The 13,683-nt window shown below is 36.3% G+C and overlaps 2 protein-coding genes across 3 annotated transcripts in view; one reads left to right on the forward strand and one right to left on the reverse strand.

The window, feature by feature from the left end:
- Positions 1-13,683, reverse strand: part of ASAH2 (N-acylsphingosine amidohydrolase 2) — a 213,628-nt gene that overhangs the window by 9,890 nt on the left and 190,055 nt on the right. The gene's annotated exons all lie outside the window — the stretch shown is intronic.
- A1CF (APOBEC1 complementation factor) overlaps positions 4,210-13,683 on the forward strand; it is a 51,698-nt gene continuing 42,224 nt past the window's right edge. For both annotated transcript variants that reach the window (XM_058543440.1, XM_058543441.1), the window contains exon 1: positions 4,210-4,308. In XM_058543440.1, coding sequence (XP_058399423.1) covers positions 4,210-4,308 — 99 coding nt within the window. The remainder of the gene's footprint in view (positions 4,309-13,683) is intronic.

The raw sequence follows: 13,683 nt of genomic DNA on the forward strand, positions 1-13,683 counted from the left end.
CATTCAATCTCACAGTTTAACTATCATCTCTATGCAGATATCTTCCAAATGGATATCTCCTACCTGGAACTCTCCCATAAAAATCAGACATATATCTAACTGTCCGCTCAACCTCTCCACATGGCTACCTTATGGGCATCTCAAAATCAAAAAACCTACAGCTGAGCTCTTGCTTTTCTTCCACAAACTTGCTACTCCCCATCTCAGCTAATGGCAACACTATTCTTCTAGGTGCCCAGGCCAAAAAGTGGATGTCATCTTTCACTCCTCGTTTTTTCACATAACACATCCAATTCATCTGTAAAATATATCCAAGATTCAACTTTTCACCACCCCACTATCACCACCCTAGTCTAAGCCACAATTATCTCTTGCCTGGATGCTGCAATGGTTTCTAACTGCTCTCCCTGCTTCTTCCCTTGACCTTCGCCCCCTACCAACCAGAGTGAGGCACTTGCCTTGAATGCAAAATGTAAGGGCATCAAAAAACTCAGTAACCCAGACAAATGATATTTTAATGCAATATTTTTTTCCTCTTTTTTTTTTTTTTTGCTGAGGAAGACGGCCCTGGGCCAACATCCGTGCCTATCTTCCTCCACTCTACATGGGACGCCGCCACAGCATGGCCCACCAAGCAGTGCGTCGGTGCGCGCCCGGGATCCGAACCAGCGAACCCCGGGCCGCCGCAGCGGAGCGCGCGCACCCAACCGCTTGCGCCACCGGGCCGGCCCCTTTAATGCAATATTTTTTAAAAATCAAAATCAATGCAAAAAAACCCATGATTTAAAATAGCAAAATTTTACATAAAAGTAGGACCAGACCCTGTGCTTGCAATACTCACCTCCTTTGCCTCACCTTAGCCCAGCCCTGCCCTACTCCCTTCAATGTATTCTCAACAGTTAGAGATCCTGTTAAAACATAAGTAAAATCTTGTCTACCTTCTGGCTTCGCATCTCAGCACAAAATCCAAAGTCCTTACCGTGACCTACAAGATCCCACATGACCTGGTCTGCCATTATCTCTCTGATCCCAACTCCCACTTCTCTCCTTATTCACTCAGCTCCATCCTCTCTACACAGGCCTCCTCGCTGTTCCGTCAACAGGTTCCACCTCAGCTTGCCAGGCCCTCTGCCTGGAATGCTCTCCCCCAAATACATTGCCAAGATCTCTTCCCAAATTCACTCCGTGAGGTCCACACTATCTAAAATTTCATCCCACCTCACCCACACATACTTCATATTCCTTTTCCATTCTTTATTTTTTTCTCCTCAAAAATCATCCTATGCATACTGTATATTTTACTTATTTATCTTGTTTACTGTCTCTCTCACTCACTATAAAACTCCATGAGATTTTTGGGGGAGAGGGGTTTGTTTCATTCTCTGCTATATCCTCAGTGTCTCTAAAAAAATTCTTGGATGATAGTAGGTACTCAGTAAATAATTTTTGAATGAATAAGTGATAAATACTCATGAGTACTTTCCTCTGTCTCCAAAGCCCTTAATGCCTACTATATATCTATATATAGGTTTTGAATTCTATTGCCTCAATAAATTACATTGGGAACTACTCTCAAAATGTAGTAGTCTCAGATCTGAAGGATTTACAAGCTGCTAAATTAGAAAATGTATTGCAAAACCTCTCCTTCAAACTGACCAATTTTTTTAACAAAAGTTTGACTTGCCTAAAAAAAATATTTATCTGGGATTCAAGTTCACCTCTTAGATTAGGTCAACATTGGAAGAGGTGGTTGTTTTTGAGAAATAAACATAGAAGACCCGGTGTCTTTTGTGGCAAATTCTGAATTTTATTTCCATGTCCTGATTTCCAATGACCGGACATTGTAACATTGACATGTTATACAGATTTTCTCAATAATTTCAGAGTGAACCTATATGTGATCAAAAGACCTTTCTAATGTCAAAATATCTTTAATCACCTTTACTAATTATTAACCAAAACTAAAGGTAGGTTTTGTAAATAAAAGTTGTTGTTTCACCATGAGTTGTTATCTTTTGGAAAAGATGAAGTTCAGCAAAGTGCAAATCTACAACTTGGACAAAAGACAATAGACTTTGCCTTTAAACACCTGTAAGACACACATGACTAACCTCATCAGACCCCAGTCCCTCCATGGCCTCCCTGCTCGTGCTGGTTAAATTCAGCACTGTGGGAGAATTTGAGAGTGTCCTGATGAAAAGACAAGTTTAGCAATATTTGAGAAAAGTGCAAAAGTTAGACTTTGTCTTAAAGGCTAATTTTCTTTGTAAATCTTCAAAATGCCTTTCTTGTTTTATTTTTTAATGAGGATTTATATTGCTTCATAGAGATTCCTATGACTGTATTCATCAGCAGGTTAGGATTATAAACTGAAAACAGGTCTCATTTTACCCCTATCTTGTAGTACCCGTCGAAAGAGTATTTACACTATAAATGTGTCAGTAAAGCTACATGTCCCAACCTGGATTGCTCCATGTATATCAAATCACCACCATCAGAAAGATACTTTCTAATTTGTCTTAGCCAAAATACAAAGTTAGGATTTTTTTCTTTAATTCACTGTGTTTTGCAAAGTACACACACACAAACTGGCATGTTAACTGAGTTAGCCTACTGCCCATAAAACACGATGCTCTAGTGCAGACAGGAGGTGGAGCCAGTATACAGACAGCACTAACTAAACACTTCTTGAGAGAATGAATGAGTGAAAACTGAATTGACCTGAGTCAGAAGTAAGCAAGAATTATTAGAAAAGTCAAAGGCAAGAATGACCATACTTACACAGAGCATGAAATTGTTCTGTCCTTATAAGAGCTAATGGATATTCTCTGGAATCTCATATTTTTTTCCTTTGGTTTTCTAAATTATTTTGAAAATATTACTTTCTAAATGACGCCTGTCTATTAGTTTGGGAGTTTTTTTATATTCTATTACTTTAACAATTCTTGGAAGCTGCATTTTACTGAAATGATCACCTCAGTTTCACTTTTATTTTTGTCACCCAATTTTTGGCCCAGTTTTCTATATTATTAATGGTCCATTCATCCTGAATCTTTAAATGACAACAAAAATCAGTATAGAAAATCTCAACACATAGAACAGAAAATTTTTAAAAGGGCCTATAGTCAAATACATTAGGTTTGCATGTGATTCAAATCATCATAAAACACGTTTCCTCTGTCTTGGTTGGCAGAGCGTATTGAGCAGCATAGAACCAGCACAGAACCTCCACTGAGCCACTTACACTCTAACCCAGCAGGTCAGTGTAGACTCTTATGCACATGAGAGCCTCCAGGGCCTCACACTACCGTTCCTAGAACCTTCAGCACGGCCATATCCTTGTCCGGGAAACCTGTGAATTTGAGCTACCACCACATTTGGAATGGGGTTCAAATCATGTTCCCAAATAGAAAGTATAGACAGTAAAATGCTGAAATTGCATATTCATATCTACTTATGTAAATATGGACATATGTAAACTTCCTTAACTTCTTAGATTTTTACAAAGGGCTTCACATCCTCTCCTGAGTGATCTGCGTGGTATATGATCCAGGTGGTAGTAGGCCCGTCCAACACCACTCAAAAGGACCCATTGTTCTTGTTTTGGTAAAACTCATGTGACATTTTTATTACATAGAGTATTTGCATGATGACTTCTGTATATCTGACACCAGCACACTCTGTTCTAGAAATTTATCTTTGGAGAATGAGTAGATAAATGCCTTAGGTAACACGTAGAACAGATAAACGAAATCTCTCAGGATTTTGATACTTTATCCTAGCTGACTTTATTTAATAACAGTGCCCTCTTCTCACATCTGCAAGGACTGTTTTGCATATTCTTTTAATTGACAAGAGCCAATTTGTTTTCAAGTATTCAGTGGCATTCTGTGATAATTGAATCAAGAATTACTGATCTGTGTTCTAATTGAAGAAGGGGTATTATTTGTTTTTGATGTCTAAACTTCAACTAAAATTGAACATTTTTTAAAAACTTTTTTTTAATGAGGACATTTAACTGGCCTCATTTGTGTGTGGCTGTTAGTTGCTGTAACCTAAATGACTCATTTATAGAGAATGTTTCCTAAAGATGTCCTCCATGAAAAGGATAAGTTTGGACTTGGTAACAGTAATTTACTTAATTTATCTTAAATTTGGTTTCAGTGAGCAACCCTAATTAACCTGATTTTTTGCTGATAATCACTCTCAATGGAATCAAATCACAAATCCGGGGATGGATTGAGCGGCACCCAGAAGGAAGCAGCCCTCCGCGCACTGGTCCAGCGCACAGGATATAGCTTGGTCCAGGTAGGCACTTCTTGTGACATCTGCTGAGACCCACCGCCAAATTCACAGAGTGATGGGAATATTAGCGGTCCTAATATGCAAAATGTGAACAGTCAGTCGTATAACTCTTTAGATGGATGTTTCTTTCCAAGGGGAAAGGAAGTTGCATCATTTCAGTTTTGTAGGTGACCCTGCGGGTAATGTTCTTTCTGCTCTGGGTTATCAACTCAAACTTCACTTGTCATTTGAATGCAGAATAAGTGCACTGTCACAGTGACTATTACAGTTTTGAAAGGTCATTTTAGTATACAAAAAGGCAGCTGGAATTTACCACCCAAAGCTGTCTGTGAAGTAGAACCAAGTTAGTGTTTCAAGAACCAGCAGAGAGCCAACTATCCAAGAACTAGCCTTGGTTTCCAGATAGATACTGCAGATGTAGGAAGACTTCTAGATGGAGGATCCAAGGACTGACCATTTGGTCAGCCTAGCAATTCCAAGATGTTTTCTCAAAACGGCTACCCAACAGTTGAGGATTTATAATAATTTCTCTCCATGTTCAGCATTTTTGAAAAAGAAAAAAGAAAAAAATCCTAAGACTGTCTATTCATAGATATTGGTTGTTAAGAATTACCTGTATATTATTACTGTCTTAATGATAACCTCCTTTAGAGAGCTTATGATTATTAAAAAGCAAATTTGTATTAGACAGATAAGTTATCTTATTTGAAGAAATAATATTGCTCTTTTTACACTGAGACAAAGTATTTTAATTCTCAGCTATTGTCTTTCACCCACATACTTTTCCAACTTATCCAAATCTGTGTGCTATTATGAATACAAATGTCATATGTGGGTAAAAATAAAATATGCAACAGTGTCTTTTTATTACATGTTCCTTTGTCAGATTGCTGCAAAATGTACTACATTTAGTTTTCAACTAATCTTATAAGTCATGGCATGCTTTGTTAGAGATAATATAATGCTCAAAGTCATTTCTAATTCTTCATCCTAGTGAAGAGTGTTTATTTAGGCTTTTTTAAGATTTCAGAAAGTATTGTTTCATGGTAGATTTTTTAAAGTTTCATTTAAGTCAAGGGAGATACTAATATATTATTAGTTTTTTAATAAAGTCATATTATTCTAGGATCATTAATAAACTTTCAAATTTTTTCACCTCCAAATTTAATGTGCTTCAAAATAAATGACTGATTGAAAAATTTTTATGCAGCCTTCTGCCACATAAAGGGCTATATTATAATCAGTAAAGAAAATTCAGGGGCCGGCCCGGTGGCGCAGGCGGTTAAGTGCGCGCGCTCCGCTGCGGCTGCCCGGGGTTCGCTGGTTCGGATCCCGGGCGCGCACCGACGCACTGCTTGGCGAGCCATGCTGTGGCGGCGTCCCATATAAAGTGGAGGAAGATGGGCACAGATGTTAGCCCAGGGCCGTCTTCCTCAGCAAAAAAAAAAAAAAAAGAGGAGGATTGGCGGATGTTAGCACAGGGCTGATCTCCTCACAAAAAAAAAAAAAAAGAAATAAAAAAAGAAAATCCTATAGAGTTTATGGTCTATAAAACGGATACGCTTAGAATAATAATTTTTTTTACATCTGCTCAGGTACATTTAGTTGAAAAGAGGTTTTTCTTTCCTTTTGTAATCAACATTTCCATAAATGTTATAAAAATCAAAAATGTTTTAAAATCAGTTATTTTTCTTTTTAACTTCTTTGTATCTGAAACATTCATACAAAGACAGGGGTAGTGGAAAGCACTTAAATTCTTTTGAAAAGCAATTTGTCAATATTTGTATATATAAAACAGTGTTCTCCCTCTGGAAATAAATCTCTAATGATCCAAAATATAATGATAGAAATACATATAAACACGTCTAGTGTGACATTACTTATAATACCTCAATATCATAAGCCTAAATGTATAAAAATAAGAAAACTATTAAGTAAACTATGAATAGATAATCATTACTTTCAACAAGCAGAACTTCATGAGAAATAATCCTATGACAATGTAAGTTGTTCATTTAATTTTAGTCTGGACTCTAGTTCTTCCTTTTCCCCCAGATGAAATTCAGGGCAAATCTCATGACTTTTCTGGTAACTTTCAGACAATAAAAGATCCTCCACTAAATAATTAATATGCCTAGTCCAGTATAATAAAAACTCAACTTCATTCAAAGTTATAGCTGTTTCCCTTCACCACGTATGTCAGGGTGGAAGGTGATTTCTTTTCTATTTTCCTACTTTATGCTTTCAGAAGCATAGTTTCCTATGCCAGTTTGCTAGCTATAATTCCTGACTCAGAGTGGAAGCGAAGGGAGGAATAAAAGCAAAGGAAAGTTTTTACTTGACTGACATTGGCATTGGGCTTTCTGGACCTGACAGGTATGTAAAGCTCAAGGAATACTTTGTAGGATCATCAGAGACATCCTTAATTCCACTGCTGGGCATCTCTCATCAGGCTACACTCTCCTCTTGCCGGCCACTTTCATGGGCCTCAGTCTCCTCCTGCAGACTTCTTTTTGACACTCCAAGCAGCCCTCTTAGAGAAGATGAAAGATAACCCCTGATTCCTACAGGTGGCCAAACTCTAGTCCCCTGGAAATACCGATTCTCTGACTCAGTAAAATCTGGAAGCGTAGGCGACGCAAAGCAAGCACCTCTCCTTCATCAAACAGCAGGCCAACCCGTTGCTCACTGTTAGATATTTCAAGAGTGTGTTTAGACCCACTAGCCTAGTGTGTTCCCAAATGCAGGGAATAGGTATCAAGCTCTCTGAGTGTTTTCCTTCCTACTCCTCTCCTCTGCTTTAGGTAAACTGAGAGGCACCTCCCAAATCCTCCCACTTAGGAGGAACTAGGATTCACAACACACCAGTCATGGTCTCCATACATCCTTGTGTAAACTCCAAAAACTCCTCTCGAGCTCTCCAATCTCTTTTCTAAACTAAACTCAGGGATGGGGAGGAAGGAGGGGTGTTCAGTCAAGAATGTGAAACAATTAAACAATGTCCTGTTACCTCCTTGTGCTGCTTGGTGGTCCAGTGACTGGGTTTCATATCCAAACCAGTGGCCAAAAGAGTCTCATCCATCTTAAAATCCTGTTACAAATGAAATAGTATTCAGTCTTTAAGTAATCATTTAAAAAATTCTGCAGGGCAAAAAACTGTAACATTATTAAAGCTATGTACCAAGTTTGCAAATAATATTTAAAAAAAAGACTCAAATAGCAATGGAGATAATTTTACAAACTTGATGCTATGATTTAAGAACATTTGCGTTATAGAGAAAAAAACCAAAAGGGCTATTTTACTTTTATAATAAAAAATGTTTTTAAATAAAATATCCCTAAAAATATATAGTCAATCTGCATATTACTTTGATCTTACATATTCAAGTACATTCAGAAAATGTTAAACATGAGGATTTAGATCATAAATTAATAACAACAAAATAATAGTAAACATTTATTGGGTACTTATATTCTAATGCACTGTGTATATTAATTCATTTAACCCTTACAATAACACTATGAGGTAGCTACTATGATCATCTCCAATTTCCAGATAAAGAAAACAAGGCACAAGGAGGTTAAGTACCTTGCCAAAGATTTATAAACTATAATTCTACTGCTATTGGCCAAAATTTCTAGCATAATTTACAGAACTAAAACCTGTTATAACGTTATCTTTAAGATGGCAATTTTAGAGATTAGCATGCCAGGACATCCAAAAAAATATTTTGTTGAGCCTAAACATTATAACATGATTTATTTTAAGTAATATTTCTTTATTAGCAGAATGACTATTGGGTCAGAAATTCTCCAATAATATAGAAACCTAAAATTCCAAAACCTAGTTATCTAGATCTAAAGATCTAGATCTATCCGCTAATCAAGATGCAAATACATACATGACTTGGTTCAATCGTTTTGAATGTACTGGAAAATGCTTTCTAATTTTGGCTGCAAAGCACAGAAAAGCACTCAAGACTTCAAATCAGAGACCTGTAATTTAACCCAGTCTCTATCATATATAATTTGTATGATCTTGAACAAGTCCCTTAACTGCTCTCAACCTTTATATCCAGAAAATTGGCTAGGTCCTATCCCCACTCTATCAGTCATGATTTTGTGATTCTAGAATTTGCTCAGTCTAGTAATTGGTTAGTAAACTGGACTAATTGGTTGGAAGAGGAGACCAATTTGTATTGAGACACAGCCTCCAACTCTTTGTAACTTAGGAAAAATTATTTAGCCTTCTCAGTACTTGTCTTTCTATTCTAAATTAGAGAAAACATTAATATTATTATCAAAAAAAGAGGGCAAGGGGCCGGCCCAGTGGCGCAAGCGGTTAAGTGCGTGTGCTCCGCTGCGGCGGCCCGGGGTTCGCCGGTTCATATCCCGGTCGCGCACCGACGCACTGGTTGGCAAGCCATGCTGTGGCGGCGTCCCATATAAAGTGGAGGAAGATGGGCACGGATGTTATCCCAGGGCCAGTCTTCCTCAGCAAAAAAAAAAAAAAAAAAAAAAGAGGAGGATTGGCAGATGTTAGCACAGGGCTGGTCTCCTCAAAAAAAAAAAAAAAAAGAGGGCAACATCAGGTTTAATTTTTCAAAAATCTCTGTACAGAAATGAGGATAAAGAAACAGCTTAATACAATTCAGGGAGCACACACGTAAAATGATAATTTAAAATTTTATGGTATTTGCTAAGTTAGGGTTTGAAGGCTTTACTTTTTTTGTATCTTTGCAGTCTCTGATATTGAATGTTAAATACTTGCAAAACAAGAATTCAAAAAGCAGAGGCTAACTAATTTGTGCTCTCTTATCACTAGCAGGACAAATACAGCAGTCAAAAGTGGAATTTTGCAGGTTACTTAATAACGTGAACCAGTCTGTTGTATCACAACTGATGTAACAATAACATGCTTGTGAGAATTTCAAAATATACTCTGTGATATAATTTTTTATAATTGGATATCTTTGATATTAATAGCTGGAAATTTTATTAAAGTACTTCAGAGAATAAAAGAAACAATGCAATACTCTGCATATAGTAGACATTCAAAAAATATTATTGATAAAAATCACGTAATGTTAAACTAACAACTATATTTCCACACAGATATTTTGGAAGTAAGTTTGTTACAATGTTAGCTTGTAAACAGTGTTTGTCTCCAGGCAATAGAATTACATGTGGTGCTTTTTTTTCTCCACTTTTCACTTAACTGTAAACCCCAGATTTTTCTTAAAGTAGCATGTATTTCTTTAAGAGTCAAGGAAAAACATCACATTGTGATGATCCTTTCCTCAAGAATGCATTAAGGTTGTGGGTTATAAACTCTGTGATGTTTGATGCATCTGGAATTTTCTCCCTAAAACTAGGAAAATACATTTTCATAGATGAGCATTTTCAGAAAACTTTCCAACCAATGTAGGGTAGTTTATATCAATTTTATTTCTACTACCACTAAAGCTAAATATATATTTAATAAAGATCACACTCCAGTAGTATGAGTATTTTTTAAAAGTAGACTCAGGATACCTATTATATATTATTTTTAAATGATTTAAAATATGATATGTATTAGTACTGTTTGTCCAATTACTCTATCGATAATCTATTTTCTAAAAATCATTACAGCACAATAAAATTTTATGAGGTATAACAGTCCCACTGCTTTCTTAATCTGATAGTTAACCTTAGTAAATATAAAGGGTGTTTTTATTTTGTTTTTCTGTCTTGTTTCCTTAGTCCTTATTATATATTGTGTTAGTGTCAGGCCTTGGAATTACAGAAGCAGAAGATGTAGCGCCTGACCTAAAATGCATATAAAGTAGTTGCGATGAAAATTAATTTATCCGAAACTAAAAATGGCAACCTAAGACTGGCTTAAATGAGCACTACAGCTGTGGGTGCCACCTTTCTGTATAGAACCTTAAAACTCACCATGCTCTTTGACCTAAGGAATGAGGACAAGTATTAAGACATAAGGATGTCCATCATAGTGGAATTTATGTTTAAAAATTAAACATATCCTAAATGTCCAACAACATATTACCGGTCACATAAAGTATGATCACTCTTATATTTCCAAATTATATAGTCATGTAAAACTGTGATTTCAAAGAAAGACACGGATAAATGCCCAAATTTTAATGTTTAGTTAAAAATCAGAATGCAAAACGGTATATATTGTGTGTGAATAATAAGAAATTATTCACACACGATAAAAAATACTGGAAAATAATAAAATGTAATATCTGATTAGGGTAATTTTTCCTTGCTTGATGCTCTTCTTTATTTTCCAAACTTTCTATAATGAATATGGATTATTTTTATTATAAGGAAAAATCTCATAAAGCGGAAAAAATTTCTAAGAAGCATTCAGTTAGGAGTAGAAAAATTGAGACAATTTCATGGAGAAAACTTCATTATTAAAGCTGAATGATAAATGCCTGGGTTCATTAGGCTATTCTTTCTAATTCTTTGCATGTTTGAATTTAATACTACTATAGACCAACACTTTCATTTTGCAGTTAGAAAACAAGCCTCTCAGAGTTACACAATTCAGGAGAGACATGAGCCACAGGTCAGCAAACTATGACCCATGACTCAAATATAGCTACAGCCTGTTTTTGTAGTGATTGCAGCCTATGAATTGTTTTCACATGTTTAAAGGGCTGTTTATATAAAAAGCCTAAATTAACAACTATCTGGCCTTTTATAGAAAAAGTTTGCTGACTCCAACTCTAATCCTTAATCTAGTACTCTATATTAGAAGCTAATCCACAGCTTTTAAAGAAAATTCCCTATCACTGCTTAACCAAAATATTTCTAAAATGCACAACACCTTTGAGCAATGAAGACATGTGTGTCTTAATTTCAAAGATCCAGTAAAATTACAGCAGATAAATAAGAGAAATAATCCTTCTCTTCCTCTTTTAATCAGCCACCAGCCTGGTTTCCTGCAAACAACTCCCTCAAACTAGAAACAAAATACATTCTTTAATTCACACCCCTCAGACTTTGCTTTCTATGCATGTTCTCTTATATGGACTTTCAATGCAACCACGTTTTAATTCTAATTTATTCAATTCCTCAACAAATGTATACAACCTATAAGGTACAGAGGATGGTGCTAAATCAACATAAATCTGATTAGGATACCACCCTCTTCTAAGGGTGCCCCAAATTAAGTTGACTCCCCTCTCTCTCTCATTTGGTATAATGTACTTTAGTAATTTTACTTGGGTATTTCTCAAATAGTGATTTTTTTCTACAAATAATGCAATAAAAATAAGTAACTGAAGCCCTCAGTGTTTACAATTGTCTTCATCTAGACTAGCTCTGCGAGAAGCAGATGGAAGAACACTGTGGCACTGACATTCTTTTCCAACCACCACACAAAAATCTTAGGGACAGAAATAGGAATTTGACTTCATGGTAAAATATAGCTCCTGGGTCCTACTTTTTCTTCCATTGCCTGTTCTCACCACCTGCTCACGTTCCTGCTATCCAAGGACTTAGATCAATCACCAAGTGCATGAACACTAACTCTTTAAATAGGTAGCACTAAGCATGAGAACAGGATGGGACCAGCAGATCGTCATAAGCACGTTTCCCTAAGCTTATCACCCCAGCCACCCACTGGTCAACTTGATTTTAAAACTAATAAGAAGCTTTGCTTCTACTAGTAAGAAATGCCATAACATGGTGTGGAAGACTCCAGATGAAGGAACAGTTCTGTCAATATTTATGTGGAAAATGTGTGTGCCTGACACGTAATGGGAACTTTAGCATGCCAAGAAATAGAAATACATTCCAGGGCCAGCCCCGGCGGCCAAGTGGTTAAGTTTGGCACACTCTGCTTCAGTGGCCCAGGCTTAGCTCCCAGGCATGGACCTACACCACTTATCTGTCAGTGGTCATGCTGTGGCATCGGCTCACATACAAAAAGAGGAGGATTGGCAACAGATGTTGGCTCAGGGCAAATCCTCCTCAGCAAAAAAAAAAAAAGAAAGAAAGAAATGCATTCCAGAAGCTATTTTCAAACAGCAATGAATTTCTCCTCTAATAGCCTAATAGAGAGTTGATTATTTATGAGGTCTTCAATATAAGGTTCAAAATCTTTGCAAACTATGTGTTACAGTGCTTTCCCTTAAACTAGAAGCGCGTGAGATTTTCCATTTTATCAGCTTAAAAATTGATGTGAACTTCATGATTCAAATACACAGAAGCATGAACAGCTTCTTTGGACTTTGGACTTTCCTTGCAGGCAACTTCAGCATTTTTTAAATTGTTACCTGTTTGTTTAATACTGATGAGCAACCAAAAATAAATGACTCTTTATCTTCAGAATCTAAAAGCTTATCAGTATGAGATGCAAAGATAGCTTTCAAACATAGGTAGGCAAAGAAGAAAAAAGTGAGACCACAGAGCATGCAATGGTGAATTTGTGCCGGACTTGGCTGTGATCCTTTTTTAACATTGTTGCAGAGGTGCAAGGCAGAGAGCCAAGATGATGTTAAATGGCACATTGACACAGCATTAAATAACTTTGAATCTCACGGTAGGAGAAATATTCCACTCTCAATTCTCTTTCAAACTTTCTGATGAGGAGAGTTAATTGCTGGAGGTATGTCTAGAACATCTCTCCAGCTCTTACTAATCTTTTTAAGCCCCTACTAATCTTTTTAAACAAAGAGAGCAACACTAGGGCTCATAGCTTTCAGGAGACAATAATGTCTAGCTAGAATTTCACTATGATATTCCCTCTTTTATAATTAAATTATAAAAACAATTTCTTATATTTCCATTTGTGAGAAGTGATACTGATGGTCTTCTATAATAATGATATATATTTTCCTTTTTGCATATGTTTCTTTAAGAAAGTGAATCAAGGCAGAGAAAGTCATTAAGTAATTAATAGAATAGGTGTCAAGTGAATACGCAATTGTAGATACACTGATTTTAAAAATCTCTACAATATTCCCTTTAAGAATCCTATTGAGTAATTCACAAAACATCCTATGAACATTTTTCCACATTTAAATATGGTGTCAGCCTCCCTTTCACAAGCATCCTAACACTCTCAAAAGGGTAAGACTTTGCAATCACCCAGTCAACTCTATTTCTTTACAAATGAAGAATTTAGTCAGGAAAGATTTTGTGCCTTCCCAAGTCCCCCAGCTTGTCAGAAATTAAAATTCATAGAAATGTGGTAAGGAGAATAATGACTGTACAAAATTTCTCACTGTATAAAATTTATGTTTCTCCCGTAAAAAAATAGCATTCGATGGAATTCACCTTGGCATGTGTTGAACTAGGAGAGGACAGGAGAGCAATTATTCAAACTAAATGTTCTTTACCTGCACGTGGACAAAC

Source organism: Diceros bicornis, chromosome 6 (genome assembly GCF_020826845.1).
Source record: "Diceros bicornis minor isolate mBicDic1 chromosome 6, mDicBic1.mat.cur, whole genome shotgun sequence".
Lineage (NCBI taxonomy): Eukaryota > Metazoa > Chordata > Mammalia > Perissodactyla > Rhinocerotidae > Diceros > Diceros bicornis.